Source organism: Atta colombica, unplaced genomic scaffold, assembly GCF_001594045.1.
Source record: "Atta colombica isolate Treedump-2 unplaced genomic scaffold, Acol1.0 scaffold107, whole genome shotgun sequence".
Classification (NCBI taxonomy): domain Eukaryota; kingdom Metazoa; phylum Arthropoda; class Insecta; order Hymenoptera; family Formicidae; genus Atta; species Atta colombica.
This window is the reverse complement of record NW_017259192.1, coordinates 196,910-218,223: the sequence shown is the minus strand read 5'-3', so window position 1 is coordinate 218,223 and position 21,314 is coordinate 196,910. Positions and strand designations below refer to the sequence as shown.

The window sequence follows — 21,314 nt, the reverse complement described above, 5'->3', positions numbered from 1 at the left end:
TATATATTTATATTTATATTTATATATGAGAGTAAGTGTGGCAGAATAGACAGCGCACTGGGCTGCTATATAAAAGATCCCGAATTCGATTCTCAGGATTTCTAGCATAGATTAAAACCAAAATATTTTCATATTCTCATTCCTCTCTCAGAAGGAAGTGGCAACCCCGAGAATATCCTTGCCAAGAACACTTGTCTAAATAAAAACTTCATCATTCGAAATCGATGTTAAACTGTAGATTCCATATATGTGTTCAATCAGCATGCGCACCACATATGAAAGAAGTCATCAGACACAAGCAACAGGACTAAAAGATATATCCATATGTATATATACATTGTACATATATATATGTATCTATAAAATATATTTAATAAGTACTTAAATTCTTACCTCTATAGCGTATGTAAATCTGATAGATGATGAATCTTGACAGGGAAATATATGTCTCCAGCATATAAAAATATAAAATTATGAATATGATGCACGTTAATAGAATTCTCTGTTCATTTATTTAAGTATAAGTTACTTTGTTATTAGTTATCAGCAAAGGATGTGTGCCATCATATAATTAAAAATTCTGAATAAAAATAAAATTTTGAATAAAAATAAAAAGTATGAAACTTGTAAAGATTCTCCTGCATTATTGGTTAAGGAGTTTGATCACTCCTTAGTTATTGGCATGTCTCATACTTTTTTACTTTTATTCTGAATTTTTAACTATAAAATATCGAAGATATGTCGCGCATATGAAAGACGAAAAGCAAACGGGACGATGTCACAGATTAAACATAGTATTATATATTATACATTTTATATTAAAATGCAATTCCATGTTACGTCGTGGGCACCACAATTTTAAAATCTTATTGACTCCAAAAATATCTTGACTGCATCTTTATTCACTCGCGTCATTAAGAACGCTTACGACACTCTCGCGATTTAACGATTGTGCAACTGTACGCCTCCCTTCATTGAAAATTATGCGATCCTTTTTTCTTTACTTTTAAAAGTCATTTTATCTTCCACGTGCGCATTTAGAATTATTAGTGACTTATCCTTACAAAAGAAGTCGCACTAACGAGAAATCGTGAAGATCAAATGAGATAAGAACAAGATCAGGCCAATAAATATTAATTGAGGACCATGTTAACTTGTCGTGAAGGAAGGTTACGATATACCCATTCACCATAATGTGATCGTGCCCTCGAATTTGCATAGCTAATAATCGGTTTCAACAAGCTTTTAATTATATTTTAATATATCGATATTGTATCCTTTCAATTTCAACTCTATACACAAAGAAAGTATTTAACAAGTCTTCTTCCGGAATTCTACAGCAACTACCTCTTTGATTATATAACCGAATATTTATAATAATAATAAATTGGTGACCAAAAATAATAAGCTAGAATTTAATAAAAATTGGAAAAGTGAGTGTCTGTTAATTCAAAACTTGAATCTTGAGAAATTATCATGATTTTTGATAAATAAAATGATCCTGTATTAATGGTACTATTAATGGATCTAATATATGAATCATATAATATATAAGCAATTCAAAATATGTAAGAACGACAACCTTTAGAATCAAGGTTATTGTAGACGATATTTCAACATGCAGATCGCTATATCAATCATTTCCGTGGAATCGTTTGGTCGAAAAACAACGCGCTTCCCGAAAAGTGCGAGTGGTCTGCCTGCCCTGTTACGCAACGCAATTTAAATCGAGGCCTGGAATTTGGACGCCTTTCTCCCACGGCAAATGGATTCGGCGCCGAATGTGTACGAACGAATGAGCGAGCTCGAATTTGGTTGGCGTGTACACGTAATTCTTCTTCCTACGTTTCTTTGCTTCCTTACATGCCGCGCGTTGCTCGCTTATGTGCGAAACTTAGATCGATATTTATAATGGGTATTCTTATATTCAAGATCGTCTTAAGATGCAATAAGCCAATCACAAGGTCGCCATTCATAGTTGGTTCTTATTTTATCCTTCTTAGAGATAAAATATCTAATATCCAGGGGGATATTAACTAGTTAAAACGTTAAAAGTTAAAAAAAAGTTAAAAAATTAAGAACTTTTAACTTTTAACTTAGTTAATTTTAAATGCATTAAATTTTAACTTAACTGAGTTACTTTTAAACGTTAACTTTTTAACTTTTTTTTTAAATTAAAAAATGTTTTATCTCATTTAAATAGAAAAATAATAAGATATAATAAAACTAAGAGCGTATATTCGTAATCTGCTCATATTTTAAGATCATCTTAAGTAATTTCTTAAGATGCTAATACAGTCCTCTGATTAGTTTATGCGATTATGTCTTATGCCATAAGCCTTAATCCTCCGGTTCAATAGGTGTTTTAAGCCTTAAGTCATAAGAAATTGATCAATTACAGTCAAATATTCTTCTTGCATTCGATTGTAATTGGTCAATTTCTTATAACTTAAGACTTATTAAAAAGTAATCATTGATTTTATATCTTCTCTATGTGGCTGTTTTTTTAAATTTATACAGTTATATCGTTATATACTTATATTAAGTAATGTTTTAAAATGAATTTTAAGTAATGTCTTAAAATGAAATGCAGCTCTATAGTTGGCTTATAATGTATTAAGATTGTATTTAAGATAAAATTAAATCTACTATAAATATCGGCCTATGAATACTGGCCATGATCTTCGGGACTTGAAACCTCAAGTATGCCTTTAATGGATTTTATTTAAATAAAAAAATTTTAATCTTTAGAAGACGGGAAAGCCACTATAGTGATGCTGAAAAGTGTCATATTTTCAAGCAAGGTATACAATGAAAATAATGAATTACAAATTTTATTCAAAAAAGTTTTCTCTATAAGATTTAAAAAAATAAATCTCCGTGCTAAATGTTAATTTATCACTAATAGTGTGAAGTACAAAAGTCGAAATTAACTGTTTCGATGACAGAATGTTATAATTTTTATTTTTAGTGATTATCAAATTTAATCGGATAAAATTACACTTGAAATTATATAAATCATCCCAAATCGGATACATTGCGATATAATTAGGCGAATATAACGTGATAGAATTATTCGGCAGAATGTTCAATGGTTCAATTATCTGAATGAATCGAATTAACGTGACCCATGTCGCACGCAGCGCGAGTCATCGCCGATCGGCGAAACACGACGGGCGACATTGCATTCGCAAAATTGTGTCTTTCCATTGTCGTGCCCGCGATTTTTAGGCGATGCAACGGCACTTTTGCAATCGACCGATCGAGACCGGCGAACAAAAGTGGAGGCTCCGCCGCGATCCTTGCGCGGCTGCGCGTCTCGGGGAGGTGCTCGAGAAAGGACGAGCGAAAAGCGGAGAAAGTGGGTCAATTCTGGCGAACGCCAGAAATAACGTGATGCCAATCGCCGCGGTATTACGCGCGAAAGTTTACCCCATGCATCAAGGGCACGTGCCCATTCAAGGATCGAGAAATTTAATGCTGCTTGTTTCGGGGCAAGAAATTTAATGCTGCTTGTTTCGTTACAAAAGTCAAATTGAATTTAGAAACAGATCGTTTAAAGTACCGACAAAATTTTAAAATTCATTTCTTTTTATTTTGATATCATTGTGAGACAGCTATTTTTAATTCTTATGATGATTTACATTATTCGATATTTCAAATATCATATTCTAGATTTCATAAAAAGTTGTTTCACGAAAATATGAATAATAATTTACAAGGCATAATTTTGTAGATATTATAAGATTAAATCACGAGTTATATAATTGGAAATTAGAGCGAGTAATAAGGTGACAAAATAGCTATAAAGTGTTGTTTCTGTTTTTAAGAACTAAAACTTGTTCACGTTCTATAATCTGTATTTGTGTTTAATATCGCACATCATAAACACATCACAGGGACAGCTCTCGATAATCTTGAATCGCGAGAGTGGGTTCTCGAAACGATGCAAAATAGATTCGGCACAAACGACAGCAGCGAGCAATTTCGACACCATGTCGTGAATTTATATTAGCATGACGACACAGAACAATACGAATTGCAATCGCGAGCTAGAATGTCGCATATGACGCACACGATTAGCACATCATATGTGGTAATCGCTCGATATCTAGATTTTGATTACTTTAATCATTTCGCCATTCTTTTCTCAGAACAGTAAGAGTGCTTAAATAAATATTAACACGACTTTTTGATTAATACGATGTCATCTTGTTTGATAAACACAATAGTGGGTATGCTTCGAAAGAACAAAAATTTTGTTAAAAATTGTTAATACTTCAATTTATGAAGAATCATATAAGTAATTAAACGTGAATTTTAGATATTTTTCTAAAATATTTTTTCTTTATAATATTTTTACTATCCTGCAAAAACTTTAAATATTTCATAAACAAAGAATGAAAATATGTATATATATTTGAACGTAAATTATAATATGTTGGAATAAATGTGTGATCCTTCGGTATAAGAAACATAATATGGGCGATTATTTTGTGAATGCAATAAAATTAATCAATATAACAAATCAAAATAATTTCTGATTACTTTCCATCAATGATTTCACAAATTATTTATACATTTCCACTTTTAATTAAAATTATAACAAATTATTTAGATATTTCTATTTTATCTTTATGTTGACTGAAATCGCATGAAATTTATTAAAATTGATCATTAATACCGCAAATGTAATATTCCTGTCTATTTTGATTTTGTGTATTTCATTTTTATTTTTTTTATTTTAAATTGATTATAATATTCGTTGCGTCAATGTTCCTTATCATTTGATAAGGAACTTCCTTTTATCATATTGAAAATGGAAGACTCTATCTGTTTATATTTTAATTTTCTACAAATATTTTTGTATTGCACAATATGGAATACAATACTCGTCATCAGCCATATATACTATTATAAGTAATTCGCTTACATGTAAGTAGCCAACATATATACTATACATTTAATTTTAATCATATATACATGTATTAACATATTACATGATGACAACAGGAAATGGTTAACAAGGTTTCGAAAGCAAATAGTCTCAAATATGTATGTAATTTCTTTAATCAGTCACATAAAAAGAACATGTACATGATATAAAAATAAATAAGTTCGGCCTGAGTCGACAATGTAGATTGGCGTGATCAACACGATTAGTGGATGTAAGCAGCTGGGGCGGCATAAGAGATGGCAGATGCAGCCGGGGCGGCATAAGAGATGGCAGGTGCAGCCGGGGCGGCATAGGAGATGGCAGGTGCAGCAGCAAATTTAGCAAGAGGGGCTGCAAGAGGAGCTGCTAGAGGGGCGGCGTGCGCGGCATACGCAAGAGGAGAGGCGTGCGCGGCATACGCAAGAGGAGAGGCGTGCGCGGCATACGCAAGAGGAGAGGCGTGCGCGGCATACGCAAGAGGAGAGGTGTGCGCGGCATACGCAAGAGGGGAGGCGTGGGCGGTATAGGTAAGGGGTGCAGCGTGCGCGAAGTGAGCTACGGCAGGAGCAGCGATTTTAGCTACGGGGGCGGTATAGGTGAGGGGAGCAGCGATCGGGGCGGCCAGCTTAGCGACGGGAGCGGCGTAGGCGAGGGGTGCAGCAGCTACTGGGGTGGCCAGCTTGGCGATGGGAGCGGCGATCTTGGCGACTGGGGCAGCGTAGGCGAGGGGTGCAGCGTGTGCGACATGTGCGATGGGAGCGGCAACTGGGGCGACGGCCTTGACGGCAACGGCGGCGGGTTCCTTGCGGACTACGGCGTTGAATCCGTTGACTGAGTCAGCGGTGTAGTCAACAGTGCGCCTGGTGCCATCAGCTTCCAAGAGAGAATAGCTACCCTGGACGAGGTCGCCGTCACGAGTCTCGTGTTGGCTCTTGGCATCTCCGGTCAGGCTGTCGTGCACGTCATAGGCGTAGCTGTATTGTGGATGCGGATCGAAGTCGGCGTCGATAGTCTTAGCCACCACTGCCTTGGCAACGGGAGCAGCGGCGACGATTGCGGGTCCCGCGGCATAAGCTAAGGGGGCGGCAGGTGCAAGAACACCGGCGTTGGCGACGGCCACAAAGGCAGCAAACACGACAAACTGCAAAAGAATATTGATAAAATCTCTGTTCTGTCTGTTTTACGAGAAGAGAACTTGACAATATCAAATTGATCTTAATTTTACATTTCGATATGCACTTGGAATTTGCGCGAGGAGCAATTCCTATTAATTGATTCACTCGCGAATTTTATTATTATACGAAAACGAATTCTAGAAAGTAAATCTTTGTTTCAAGAGATCATTTCGAGTGTACAACAAAATTTAATAAAGAATAGATTTTAAACACAATCTAATGGATTTGGAAAATCCTCAACGTTTGCGATCCTTTACCCACCTTGAATGCCATTCTTGAGTGGATTTGGTTGGTTTGGATCGACCAAAGCAAGACTGATGATGTGCGGTGTTGATCGCGACCGCTTTATATACCCGGTGGTCTGGTCCACTGTATGAATCCCCACCGTTGATCCTAGTGTCGGACTTTGAAAGTTCGTCGGCGTTGACTGCCGACCGCACTTGAACTTGGCCGGCACTTGCAATCGCGCACCCTCGCTCCTGATAGTTCGCGAACACTTGAAAGGATCTATCTCAGCAATTTTTTAGGCGAAGACGGAAAGTAGTTTCCAAGTGACCTTGGTATAATCGAATTATGAATATCGGTTTTTCTCATTTCGAGACCATGCACCATGTGAATGAAACAAAGAGAATGACATTTTTTAGACATACCTTATTAATTGAATTGTGTAAAGTTTCGTCAATTTTATACTGTAAAATAGGATAACTTTCGTCCAAACGAGATGAGATAATTTTGGTCCAAATTTAAAAAAAAAATCTAGATATTTAAATGTTTGTCTAAAATCAGGACATAAGACATCTTTTAAGACGTTTTTAAAATATTATATCCCGATTTTGGGCCGAATTTATCCTATTTTATGATATAAAATATCAAACGAGTAATTATAATTATAATAACAATAAACATTTTCTTAATTTGGGATGGAATATAAAAATTATAAATAATTTTAATTTTCTTGTCTCGACATTAAATTCTTCATTACAGAATTTTTTTATATTATTATTATTACATTATTAATTGCAATAAAAAGTTGCTCTTTGGCAGCAAAATAAAAAAATAAAAAGTATTATTGCTACTTTTTTGCCGTGTTAATGAATTTATTCTATTTATAAAACAAATACTTCGAAAAATAAAAAAAACGTAAATCGCAATACGCGTTTATACTAATCGCTTTGCATTTATTTCTTGGAGGATGCAAATCAATTCATTCGTTTCTTTTTCATCTTTCAGCGTAACTTTTTGTGTCATTGTGCAATATTTCTGTTCTATACATTACTGACCCTGCCAAACTACACTTTTCGTACACGGTCCTTGAACGAGATGCCGATTTCTCCCCGAAAGACAGTCGAGAATGGATTAGAAAATTTAAATTATAATACAGATTTCCAATATGATATGAGAGAAGTTTGCGTCATTAGGCAAAAGATAAACTTTAAGAATTCAAAATCATCGGGATAAGAGTTAATGTATAGATGTGCTTGATCATCAAGTTGATCGTCATATCAATATGTGACAATTTTAACATTATTATTCTTAGAATGTGATTTTAATGGTTCCTAAAATAACAGCAAGTACAATAGAGATATTATTTCAAAAAATATTATTACATGGTTCTTTAAATCCATTCTTCAAATTATAATCTGTAGCTCTTGAATGTTCTCTATTTACATTATTTAAATACATGACAAATTACAAAATTTGTTAATTGTGAGATTAAAAATTTTATTGTTTCTGTTAAAATTGATATTAATATTGTTTAATTCTGTATATTCACATTTATAATTTTATAAAAAATAACAAGAAAATAAAATTATAAATATTCTTAATTTTATAAGTAAATGAATACTTATAAAATTATAATACTTATAATTTCATTTAATAAAAATACAATAAATTTATATGTATCGTATTTATTTTTATATTATATTTATATTATAGCGCACCTTTTTTCCTACAATATGTTGTAATAATGTGATCCCGATCTGTCACGATATATTTGGGAAAGACACGTAAATCGGAATGGCTTGAAAGTTTCTACAAAGGAATAATAATTCCTTCATTATAATTATGATCAATTGTTCCGGGATATTTGATATCTTCCTACGCACAAGAGATAGTGTCGAAAATATGAAAATCATGAATACATATCGTTCGTCATTGTCATGAAACTTTCAAGCCATTCCGATTTACGTGCCTTTGCCAAATGTGTCGCGACAGACCGGGATCGCATTATTGCGACATATCGTCTAACGTCGTCGGAGCCCGTGCCAGAGAGAAAAAGAGAAGTGGAGCACTTTCATAAAGAAGAAATAGGTGGGTCGCCCGTGTCGATCGATCGCAAGCCCGCGGGCATTATCGGGCAGTTTTGCGCTGATCGAGGTTCGAGATTTTGCTCGTCACTGTCGTTTTTGTCGTACATTCTGCTGACTGGTCCACTACCCACAAAATCCGTGTGAAATCGTTATTTTATACATCCAATTTAACGCAAAGAAAATCGACGGTTTCAATCCGAAGACCAATATCTGGAAATTAACAATTGAAACACAAAGAAGCCGAAACTTTTGAACGTACACGCGATCAAAGAAGAGACTTTTGAAATTTGAAATATGTTTTTCATCAAGCGAATCGTTTTTGCATTTTTCGGATGTATTCTTTTACAGATTTTAATTTATGCTGTGAAGACTACACACAAATATAATTATATTTGATTTATATACAAATTATTTATTTTTTCTTTTGAATTTGTTGTTCAGAAAGATATGTTGAAAATGGAGGACTTGAATTCTTTCTTCTTTTTTGTTAATAAAAAAGAAGAAAGAATTCAAGTCCTCCATTTTCAATATAATAAAAGAAAATGTCAAATATGATAAGAAATGATAACGTAATGAGTATCACATATTATCACAATTAATTTAAAATGCAATCTTATGATATGCGACTGCACCGACACAGTTAGTAACAAATATGTTGTAATAATGTTAACGATGTTACCATATTTTTTTCAATATTTCAAAATACATGTGATGCTTTTGCATAAGAGGGACAATTAATGAGGTACGAACATAAATTCATTTGGCGTAAAGAAAGAAAAAAAAGAAAGGAAAAGGGACCTGTTGGCTTTGATTCAGCCGATTATGGGAACGATCGAAGGTCGTGCCAGGAAGTAAGTGCATGGCAGTGAATCGGCAATAAATTACATACCGGATGACCCGGACGTTGAAACCGAGCTTGCCTTCTTAGCCGAGGAACAACGCTTTGATCCGAATCCCTGCGGCGCGTGTCAATTATCGGAACAAGTCTTACTATAATTTCAAGTTAAGCCGTTTGCATTATCGCGACTCAAAATGTATGTTTTATTTATATATATTAAAATTAATGACCTTCGCTTCTCTCAACATGAAAAGATACGCGCATCTTTCACTTGTACCAACTTCGAAAGATGCAACAAGCATTGCGATACGTAAGTACAATTTTAATGTAATATGCAATATTGTGCCAATTCATTTAACGTAAAAATAAATGCTTATGTATCAAAGCATTCGATTGACCAATCAGAATCAGATAATCACATACACATCGAGATCTCTCTTTATTATTTTATTTGATGCGTATCATCTTTCTTCAATAAATATTAAAATCCCTAGCAAATACTAATTAACAATAACTAATTAACAATAACATATACTTCAATTTCGTTCTATAAGATCGTGCTTGAATTGAAAATTGTAAAAATTCGCACAAAAATATTATTAAGCATCAAGACTCATTTTGACCAAATATGGCCTTCTTCACTCGTTTATATTAAACATTTCTCGGTTTTTTACTTTAATAATATTATTTAACTGTTATTACATAACTGTTATTTATAATTTCCCACTTAACAATAAAACTATAATATAACTGTAACAATTATATATAACACATAATATATTATACATATAATTATATGAGTGGAAAATTATAATCAACAGCTGTTATTATTAGTTAGTGTTTACTGGATCAATATAAATACTTTATACATTTATTACGAGTTATAATTTGTAACTTCTGTGTTGCAGGTATCTGCAAAGTTTAAAATTAGAATTAATTGTATGTGAAATTAAATTGTGTAAATTTCCTTTAATGTTTCATGTTCCGATTTTCATGTATTAGAATTATTATTACTTCCGAGCGAAATTCGTTCTCTTGTTACATATGCACGTTAGCTGACGTGCGTTTTGCGATCTAGAAGATTACAATCCATCAAGCTTCAAAATTACGAGACAACGCATTTCGAAACGATTCGCATAATTATCTGAACTGGTGATACTGGGTGGGCGGCCTACGTATCCATTAACTTCTGGCCTGAGTACCGATCGGCATACTATCGCTGTTATTCACGCAAGTTGATGCAAGTAGCATCGTGTCACTTTTTATTGCACAGTACTATGCAACTTGTCACATCGATTGCGTTCCGTGTTACGAGGGAATGCTTGGTAATTAAGATTAAATATTTAATCAAGAATATCAGGCTATAATTTTTTTGATAATGGTTTCAATTGTCAAAACCACTTATGAACTCTATTCATCAATTTAAAAAATTATCTTACAAAAAAAACTTGTATATACTAATATAATTTCTAAGCAAATGCAATAATCATAAAAAAAGCACCGTAATATAGAAACTTCAATAAAGATCAGAATGTCCAAGCCAAATGAGTAGTGGAGAATTAAAAAAGAATTCTTATTTCGCGGCATTAAAGTCACCGATCAAAGAGTTAAAAAAAATTTGCAAAGAGAACAGAATGACAAGTGAGCTCTGAAAAAGTTTATAAATGATGAGCAGATCTTCATAGATCCGACAGTTTTCATGAAGAGAAGTTATGCTCTGTATATATAGACCAAGACTGCAAATATATAAATATGATATAAAGAACTTTATAAAAGTATTTGATTGTATTTGTTCGTTTACGATTATGTAACTGAAAGTAAAAAGATTGCGCTTAAAAATCTAAAATATTCTTATCGAGTCTGCAAATTGACATCCATACTTTTGGATCAGAAAAAAATCTTATTTTATGTAAAAGGACGCACAATCTTTAAAGAAGAAAAATATTCCTTAAAATATGATGTTTGAAGCCTTTCTGATGGAAAGTCTTAAAATATAAGAAATATAAGTATTACAAGGTCTTAACGACCATGGACAGATAATCAATATCAGTGCGCGAGATCATTTTCGTATAATTATTTTTGTATTACATTAATCATTTTATTCTATATTAAGAATCCTATAAATTGTATGGATTTTCGTAATTTACTAACAAAGTTTATCAAATTCACAAAAGCCATCATACATAAGAAAAGAAAAGAAGAAATTTGGAGAAAAATAAAGAGTAAAAAAATAAATGCTCTGTAATAACCCTCGATGAAACAGACGGGTTGATCAAGTAACTCATGGCAAGGACGTGGCCTAGTCCCCGACGACGACGACGACCGGTGTTCGTTGGTCCTTCAAGATGCGAGAGCAGGGGCCCGATCCGATCCCGGCTCGTCGCTCTCATTGGGCGTGGTCCGATTTCTTGCTCAATTTTGCGCTCTTCGCGACCGCGAATCAGGTAGTCGTCGAAGATACCATCACCCAGTTACATCAGTGAGCGGGTACAATTTGATATGTGTGTGTGGTGGCGGTAATATGATGTGATGTGGTGTGGGCCTCCAGGGTTCCCGGCAGAGTGGTATAAAAGCCGAAAACCATCTATCCATTGGTATCATTCGCATCAGACTTGCAAGACTAGCAAGCTACCAATCGAGCAAACTACCAATCACCTGAACAGCAATGGCTTTCAAGGTATTTTTGAATCCTTCTCGACATAAATTCAACCCACGCCGGGAAAGTACTGTCGGTTGATTCTCGTCGGTGAAATTCTTCGCAACGCAAAGTTTATTTCTGGCTGGATTCTCCGTAATTACAATTCGAAAATAATAACGGTGCATTCATAAGTCTTTTTTGTGATATCATTAACCAATATAAAAAAAAATAGAGCAATTAATGATATTTGCGGGACAACTCGAAAGTAGCATATTTAACATTTTTCTATATAAATTATTTCTGTATAAATTCCGCAACAAACTTTCACGTTACGAGTTTCTTCTCTTCATGAAGAGAATCTTCTATGTCCCCCTCCCCCTCTTTAAATCGGGTTAATTGTTTGCATTTTAAACTAAAATTTTATTATGAAGAGATTGGCAAAAGTGCATTATTAGAGTGCAAAATGCAAACGATGTTTATCATGATTTGACTGAGTTTATTTAACTTACATTAGTTAATATAATATATTCTTTTTTCATTGTGTACTGTCGTATCAATTCTGTACATCTATATATTTATCTATATTTTATATTCTAATTCTGCATTTTCATCCAATTCTACCAACACATTTTTCTCCAATTTTTTCCTCTAGTTTATCGCTTTCGCCGTCCTGATCGCCGCCGCCAACGCCGGTATTATCGCGCCTGGTGCCCCTCTGGCCTACGCTACAGCTCCCGCGGTTGTCGCCGCCCCCGTTGCCAAGGCTGTTGACGCAGACTTTGACCCGCACCCACAGTACAGCTATGCGTACGACGTACATGACAGCCTGACTGGCGATGACAAGAGCCAGCAGGAGACCCGTGATGGCGACCTCGTCCAGGGTAGCTACTCCCTCTTGGAAGCCGATGGCACCAGGCGCATCGTCGAATACGCCGCTGACCCAGTCAATGGATTCAACGCCGTAGTCCGCAAGGAACCCGCCGCCGTTGCTGTCAAGGCCGTCGCTCCGGTCGCCGCACCCCTCGCCTATGCTGCCCCGATCGCCAAGATCGCCACTCCTGTGGCCCATGCCCCTCTGGCCCCTGCTCCTCTGGCCTACGCTGCCCCGATTGCGAAGATCGCCGCCCCCATAGCCCACGCTCCCTTCGCCTATACCGCGCCGATCGCCAAGGTCGCCGCGCCCGCCGCCATCTCCTACGCCGCCCCCGCTGCCTACCTCCACTGAACTGTGACCTGACCATCACTTAGGAATGATACTTACCGAATAAATCTCAGTTTTTGTAGCAAGTACATAAGTCTTACGAAATTATCTTCGCCTACAATGTATTTTCGTTAATTAAGCTGGACTTAGAAAAAATCTGATTTAAATTGCATTTGGGATTAGCAGCTGCGTTCTTAGAAAGAGTACTTTTTTAATATATATTAAAATCCATTTTGTCATACTGGAGAAATATCTTTAGCTATCTTTTTCTCGATGCATGTGTGTATATTTTTCAATCATTTAGAATAAGACTTGGAATAATTGTGTTTTGAATGTTGTAATAATCATGATTTTCTCACAGAATCATTTTTCATTCGTAGTTATTGCTTCTTCCTAATTGTCATTATTATTAAGATCTCATTGTTTAAAACTACTGAAAACACAAAGTGTTGCAATGTATATTTTCCTCTTTATCGAAAACTACTCGAGCAAGTACCTATCAAACTCAGTAAAAACTGCATTATTTGGCATTTTCAAATTGAAATTTATGCTGTTTTCACGAATGACGTGCCCTGAAATTATATAATTCGCGAGACATGTGCACTCAAATTTTTAAACGCGAGTAATCGGCATAACATAACATAATACGTTGTCCAATTTGCTGAAAAAAAAAGAAATAAAAAACAACATTGAAAGTTGTCGAAGAAACGTCGAATTCGACCGGGCCCAATTAGTGAAATTAGGTCAGGTACTACCTGGCGCGGGCTCACCGGTGTTATTTTGCCTTTCCGTGACATTACCGCATTACCGATTCACAAGCGCTCGCTGAGCACTTTCTCCAACGAAGTGCCAGCATACGGATTACATAACGTCGATTACCACGCCTCGTCCAGTCAGCCCGACACACGCACCGGCCAGTCGACTCACGCGCATCGCATGTAATACGCGCGTAATGCGTAAAGGCGTGTTGCGTTATAGCCGGGAACCGTGGCCGGACCAGATTCGCGCAATGCCGTGCGAACCTTGATCTACTTACCGGTCTGGCATGGCCCGCAACGCGCAATGTTTCGTGCGTACTTCGGTTCTTTCGCCCACCTTTGGCTATTCTGGATATCCTGTCTGTTTTGGCAACGAGAATCAAATCTGGAGACAAGTCTCTCGCGAATCCAGTTAATTTATGTGGATATGAAATAGTTAACATCGCATCGAGAAGAGATATGGGAGCCTGGAAGGGAAGCAAACTTGAAATTTAAACGAATCAAAATGTTTTTATAAAAATTTATTATCAAAAGAGAAAATCTATCCGCTAAACGGTATTAAAGGCACTTTACCGTTTCAGTTGCCAAATTCTTATTCCTAAGCAAATAGCTCTAATAAGCTAGGAATAATTTGAGTTACGCAAAGAATATTTATATTGTGCGTATACAAACATATTCTGAATAATTCCTATCTTTTATGAAAAGCGTACAAAGTAAATTTAATGAACTTTGTTTTTATGCCTTTAAATAAAGCTTGACACGTTTAAACAAAATTTCAGAAGTTCTCTTTCAACACAAACAAATAAATTATTTTTACTTATTGCTAAAAAATAAGTTTCATACATCTGTGCTAGAACTAAAAATCCTTTTTTATATCATGTAAACATATAAATAATAAAAAAAATCGAACATTTATTGACTCAGGCCTCTTCTCTCTGGTGGTTGTAATCTAGAAAAAAAAATATATATATATATATTCAAAGCGTTACATTGCAAAGTTCCTGAAATTTTAAAATTTATTTGGCGATATAAACTTTTATGATATTTAAAAAGACTATTCATTATTTAAAACAGAAAAAATACTTATATTTTCTCGATAAAAACTTTTACTTACTGATGAATCGTTACATAATCCTCGGCAAGAATGTGCGACGTGTCTAGAGGCGTAAGAAAAGCAAATTGACTTTGTGGGTGTAATCTAGTGTGCTCCAAAAGGATATCCATTATCACTCGTCGGTTTACTTTGTCCTACGAACAAGCATACAACAGATGATTATTTTTTTATACAAGAATTCAGGATATACAGGATGTCTCAGAACTCGCGTATCGCCGGTTACCAACATATTCTTAGTGAAATTCTAAGACGAAAAGCTTTCTATCAAAAAGCGATCCGAGTAGAATTTGATGGTGAGATTGAAGTTGATGAATGGGCGCGCGTGGAATTCGCGGACAAGATCGATTGATGTATTTTAAACAATTCTTAACTAATTAATTAAATTAAATGCAAAGAGTAATGAGAAACACGCTTTGACACGATCCAAGTATCTGAAGGGTCGCGCCAGTCTCGGTTATGTTGACTCTGGCCGCGCGAATTCCATTCCGCGCGTACCCATTCGTCAATTTTAATATCTCATCATTCAAATTCTGCTCATCGGATCGCTTTTTGATATACAGCTTTTCGTCTTAGAATTTCACTAAGAATATGTTGGTAACCGCCGATACGCGAGTTCTGAGACATCCTGTATATAAGAACAGCTTACCATGAATACATCAAATTCATCAAGAAAGTAAAAAGGTAACTGAATGCAATCCCATAAAGCCAAGATGAACGCGACAGTCGAATAAGATCGTTCGCCTCCCGAGAGTGATCTAGTGTCGTTGCCAGACTTTTGATCATCCCGTGCACTCACATGCAAATCAAGTACTTTTTTTTGATGATCGATCACTACAGTGCCCTGTAAAAAGAAGAAAGACCATTTGTGAATAAGAAAAATAGAATTTAAAAAATATTTCTATAGCTGTATACCTTATATTGTCTTAAAGAAAGCACATCAGTGAAAGACTTTTGCACATAAATACTATACGTATCCCTCAATTGGAGAAACATTTTCTGTCGATATTTCACTCGTTCGATATGTTTCTGCAAAGCATATAAATATATTGTAAGTATTCCCTTGAATAGTTCATTGTCTGTAAAAATTATATAGGTAATTTACTTACTTCGAAACTTTTTTTCAATTGCGAGGAAAATTCAATGTGCACTCCATACTTTTCCTGTTTTTCTGCCAGTTGTAGTCGTAATTCATCCATACAACCAAACTGATTTTCTATTTCGCGAATTTTATCTTGTAAATCAGTCAGTAAAGTTTTGATTTGGTTTATCGATCTGTAAAAGATAAGATATGAAAACAATGTAACATAAATAATTAAAATATAAATAAAAATTAAGAAATTACGAAATAATTTTAAGTACACACATAATATTGTATCAACAAATAAAAAAATGCTAACCTGATAGTATCTATCCTAGGACATTTTGTAATAGCGACAGAAACCGCTTTCTTTGTAACTCTCTCTTGTATTTCGAATTCCCCCGTTGCGCATTGTATAGCTTGACGAATATCCTGTAATTTTCGAACAGCACGTTGACACTCGTGCCGATGCCTTTCCTTCTCTCGTGTTAATTCTCTTATTTGGTCCTATATAAAGATATATAGATATATTACTTATTATATTATACGTTAATAGATATTAATTATTATACTAATGAATAAACATACTTTAAGAGGATCAACAACTATATGTAAATTATGCCTTAAGTCCCTGCAACGCTTAACTTCCATGTCGAGAGATTCAACATTCTTTTGAAGTTCTTGCACATTCTCCGCTAAAAGTTTTTCCGCGGCACTTTCATGCGCTATCTTCTTTTCTATTTCTGCAGCTTCGTGTCGCTATTAATAATAAATTAAATCATGCAGCTATATTGCTCTAGAGAATAAAAATAGTACTATTTCAAAATGTTTCTAATTACTCACGAAAACATCAACAGAAGTGCCTTCAGTAGACTCAATTTTATCTTTCAATTCATTAATCAAATTAGTACATTCACTTTGCGCGGATCTTAGCTTGCGGACCATTATGCTTACGTTAGTTAATTCAGAATTAGTACGATTTAATTTTTCACGTACAGCATTATATGCTATGGTAGCTTCCTGTTTTTTATTTTCCGCTATCTGAAGTTCTTCTTTTAGCGTTCTAAATGAAAAATTAATAAAATTATTAACGATTGCATTAAATTTTTTTTCATATACAATTATTGAGTTTAAATTATAGAATTTAGTGTTAGATTAAATTGTAGTACTTACTGCATTGCTTCCATGGTAGAAACTTGAAGATATTTAGCACGTGTACAATTTCCGCCGTAAGTTCTATAATTTGGATCGGGAAAGAATGTGTCACCATGAAGAGTAAACGCTCTTTTGCAATTTTTTGGCACTTTTGTCTCATCTGACATTATCGCGCAAGCCTCTTCATTTGTTGGTATAAGAAGTATACATTCAATTTCACGTTGATCAATTAAAGAATTAGCTACGACAGGATCTTCTATAACCATTGCTTCCAAGAGGTTGGAATACTGTGGCGAATATGTACAGTGACGTCTAACATCATGCACCTAAAAATTTAAGATTTCCGATTGTATCAACATTACTTTGATTTTAAGCGAGAATTAAAACTTTCTTTTTTTAAAACCGAGAAACAAAAAGAAAGAGAATTAAGCCTTATTCAAAATTAAAATAATATTCAAATTGATATTATCTTAATTATGCAATTATTCAAATTAAAATTAACATTCTTAATCGTCTTGCTTGCTTTTCTCATTTAAGAAGTTAATGGAAATGTTAAATATTTATATACAATATTTATTTCTATTATTCTCTTAATAAATATTTTAATTTCAAAATAATAAAAATTATTTTCTCTTACCTGATTAAAAAATTTACTACATATTACTTGAAGGGTACTCTCATTGTAAAAAATTTCCTTCATAATACTGTTCAACAATTTGGCATCCTGACTATTATCCACACAGAACGAGTTAAGGGTGCCAAAACCTAGAAAATTTTCTACAGCCGGTGCCCAAGCGGCATCCTTCAATTTTATGAAAGCACCTGCATAATCACGTATATATGACTTAATAAAATAAAACTAACACTAACTTCATACAATAGTTAATTAATTTAAAAAAAATAACTTTACATACCAATAGGGCCACGTGGTTTTTCTTTGAATCGGTTTTTCTTATATTCCTCCTCGATTCTCTTCAACAAACGTGGTATGTTTGGCCCAAATACACTTAATGCATTGTCGGATTGTTGCTCGACAGCACTTAAGTCCTTTTTGATCTTTTCTTTAATTTCATAAAGTAAAATGCATTTTTTTACACAGCTTAATTATAGAAATCACTAATATTACTAATTTGTCTTAATATGACTTACGTATATGTCTATTGAAATTGTCCATTTCATTTTTGGCGGATATCACATCTTGCTGAAGTCGCATTCTATCGGCCTCTAAATGCATTAATTCAGTTTGTTTAGTGCGTAATGAAGCATCAAGTTCATCCAGTTTCTCCTCCAATTTTGATAGACGCTCTTTCATTTCTTTTTTCTTGTTATATTCTTCATCATTGCAGCTATAAAGACGTATTTAATATATGTTATGTTTATAAACATAAAAGAACATGAAAATAGAATATTATTCGGAAATATATTCGTACCTTTCAAGCTTTTGAATTTCCTTCTTCACCAAATTAGCATCATCTTCTAACCGTTTTATTTTGCTTGTTACAGAACGCCATTCGCGCTGTTTATTTAAATACGCCTCATTTGCAACCTTATGTTTCTGTTTTGAACTATTATAAGCTTCATTGCTATCTATCGCTTCCTGTTCTGCTTGCTGAATTTTTTGTTTTATTTCTCTATAAAATAATAAAATACGATCATAAGATATAATTTGTAGCTTATATCTTATCTTCTCTATAAAATAAAAAAATATGAGATAAGATCTAAGATAATTCACAGCTTTTGCAATAAATGATGTATACTATAAATGTTAAAATTAATTAATAACTTCTGAAAGTAAATTATAATTCTTATCATCAATCTTATTTCATAATTTTTTCATTTACAAATTAATTCTTACTCGATATTTTTGTCAATTTCTTCATCTTTTTTTTCTGTAGATAATTCTATATTTTGGAGCTCTTTCAACCTATCTTCTTGCATCTTTACAGTATTTTGTATTTTATTAAGTTTGGTTTCCTCCGCAATCGCCTAAATAATAAAACTGTTATTCCAAAAATTACTTTGCCAATTTCTATTTTCTTCAAACTAAGACTCACTGTAGCCCAATGAAGTTCCATTTCGAGATTAAATAATTCTGCTCGTGATTCGTCCATTTCCTCTAATCTATGTATGCTTTCTTTCAATTTTTCAATTTGTTTCTTTTCTTGTGACAAGGTCTGACACATAATAAAAAATGAGAATACTTGTACAATAAGATTAAATAAATTTAGAATACATACCACATTATATTGCTGTAACTTATTATATTCTTCTTCACATATATTAAGAGCCTCTTTATAATTAGCTTCAATGAAATCTAAGAGAGTAGCTTTCATGAATAGACTATACTTTTCTTCAGGCTTAGAGGTAACTAAAAATGTTCTTGAAACGTCCTGATTCAATACAGATATTGGATTATCGATTTGTATATTCATCATTGATATAATATTGTCCAATTCATCTCGTTTAGTAGAAATAATTTCTCCTGCAAATGATAAATTTCTGTAAGTACATACAGATGTTACAATCATTTAAAAAAAAATTATATTTCAACTTTCAAGCTTACCTCTCCAATTTTTAATCTTATATGATGAGGTAGTTCCAATGGTACGTAAAACTGTAATTATGTTGCCATAAACTTCAGGCTTGTAAGCAGTGTCTCCTTTATTTATTAATGTTATCTCAATAGTAGCCGAGTTTCTGCCTTTTTTTATAAATTCTAATTGTCAACAGCAAACAATTTATTATTAAGTTATTCTACAATATGTAAAAGACAAATAAAAAGACAAATTGTAATATAACCTTTAACAGAAGTTCCCCTGCTTGTAACATTTGCCCTAGCACCAAGTCCTACAGTCAATGCAGTCAATATGGCACTCTTGCCACTGCCATTTTGTCCCACAATAAAGTTAACATTATCATTTAATGTTATTTCCAATGCATCGTGACACATGAAGTTATGAAGACGAATCTTTTTCACCTTTCCAGCTGTATACTATGACATATTAAATATGATATATTAAAAGTATTTAAGATGTATTTCAAAAGTTACAATAATCCTGAATAAAACTGATTAGTTTTTAGCTCATTTGTACTAAAATCATATGTTTAATACAAGGGGTTATATATGTTTTTCAACTAGCTGGAATAATTGTTGGATGCTTTCCATTTAGTAATACAAGTCGATACAAAAATCATTCTATCTTTTTTGACAATCAATGAATAACAAAGATAGAACAATACTTGTGTTATCAAATGAGAAACATCTAGAAACATCTAGAAAGTTAGGATTTTATAACCTTAAAATAATCTACTCAAGGATTATTTGAAGTAAAATTGAATGAAGTAATTAATGTTTCAAAGTTTAATGTCTAACTTTATGTTTTTTGATTATTTGGGATAATTGTTGAATGCTTTCTATTTAATGACACAAGTAGACACATGTAGACATCATCATTCTGCCTTTGACTGCTTTCTTTTTAGGAGTTAATATAAATGTTCTACTCTTCTTGGCATTCAATGAATAATAATAACAACTGACTGTTGACTTATTATATCATCGAATGAAAAGCACCTTGTTACTCATTGAATGTCAAGATAGAATGACATTGTATCAACTTATTACTAAATGAAAAAACCCATTATTGATTAGCATGCGAGGTACCTCTTCGTTCTGCACCGCATCATCCTCGATTTGTTTGGAACGTTTGGCTTGGTATTCTTCATGAGACTTCTCTGTCGTTTTTCTTCTTCGAGTCTTCGTGTTATTTTCCATTCTTCTCGTGATGTAAATCGATAGCGCATTTAAACAAAGAGCAACCGCAATCCTGTATCAAATCTTATCTGTGACGCCTCTGTCGAATACGAACTGTTTTACAAGATTCCGTCGTTTATCCGATCGATTTCCTGGTAGTGAACTTGTTGGAATTAAGAGATTCACTTGCTCCATATACTCCGTATCTGTCAGTAATCTCTTGCACCGGACACAGAAATAATCGAAAATCGAAACCTACGCGAGCATCATTTCTATTCGTTTTAGTTCCTGTTCATTCCCGCAAGTTCCTGTTCATTCCTGTTCGTTCCCGCCAGACCGTTGCAGATTGTTCTCCTCT

General features: G+C 34.0%; 3 protein-coding genes across 3 annotated transcripts; 1 reads left to right on the top strand and 2 right to left on the bottom strand.

The window, feature by feature from the left end:
- Positions 1 to 5,056: 5,056 nt before the first annotated feature.
- On the bottom strand, positions 5,057 to 6,442 carry LOC108693015 (cuticle protein 18.6-like). Its single transcript, XM_018201655.1, has 2 exons — positions 6,373 to 6,442; positions 5,057 to 6,077 (listed from the first exon to the last, which is right to left on the bottom strand). The coding sequence occupies exons 1-2, from the start codon at positions 6,382 to 6,384 to the stop codon at positions 5,160 to 5,162; spliced, it is 930 nt and encodes a 309-aa protein (XP_018057144.1). The 5' UTR covers positions 6,385 to 6,442; the 3' UTR covers positions 5,057 to 5,159.
- Positions 6,443 to 11,840: 5,398 nt separating this feature from the next.
- On the top strand, positions 11,841 to 13,189 carry LOC108693009 (larval cuticle protein A3A-like). The gene is made up of 2 exons (XM_018201641.1): positions 11,841 to 11,938; positions 12,552 to 13,189. Exons 1-2 carry the CDS (start codon positions 11,927 to 11,929, stop codon positions 13,122 to 13,124), a joined length of 585 nt encoding a protein of 194 aa, XP_018057130.1. The 5' UTR covers positions 11,841 to 11,926; the 3' UTR covers positions 13,125 to 13,189.
- A 638-nt stretch (positions 13,190 to 13,827) lies between these two features.
- Positions 13,828 to 21,281, bottom strand: LOC108693001 (structural maintenance of chromosomes protein 6). Its single transcript, XM_018201628.1, has 20 exons — positions 20,867 to 21,281; positions 20,005 to 20,197; positions 19,769 to 19,921; positions 19,443 to 19,687; positions 19,260 to 19,379; positions 19,061 to 19,191; positions 18,636 to 18,836; positions 18,355 to 18,551; positions 18,120 to 18,266; positions 17,843 to 18,027; positions 17,224 to 17,531; positions 16,894 to 17,113; positions 16,639 to 16,809; positions 16,370 to 16,557; positions 16,079 to 16,244; positions 15,885 to 15,998; positions 15,619 to 15,813; positions 14,973 to 15,106; positions 14,769 to 14,807; positions 13,828 to 14,325 (listed from the first exon to the last, which is right to left on the bottom strand). Exons 1-19 carry the CDS (start codon positions 20,975 to 20,977, stop codon positions 14,771 to 14,773), a joined length of 3,216 nt encoding a protein of 1,071 aa, XP_018057117.1. The 5' UTR covers positions 20,978 to 21,281; the 3' UTR covers positions 13,828 to 14,325; positions 14,769 to 14,770.
- Between the last annotated feature and the right edge of the window lie 33 nt (positions 21,282 to 21,314).

Coding starts and splice junctions, on each gene's coding strand:
- LOC108693001 (XM_018201628.1), bottom strand. CDS start 20,977: ATGGAAAATAACACGAAGACTCGAAGAAGAAAAACGACAGAGAAGTCT. Junction 19,192..19,259: donor TGGAACTTCATTGGGCTACA/GTGAGTCTTAGT, acceptor TTTATTATTTAG/GCGATTGCGGAGGAAACCAA. Junction 17,114..17,223: donor TCTACCATGGAAGCAATGCA/GTAAGTACTACA, acceptor TTTTTCATTTAG/AACGCTAAAAGAAGAACTTC.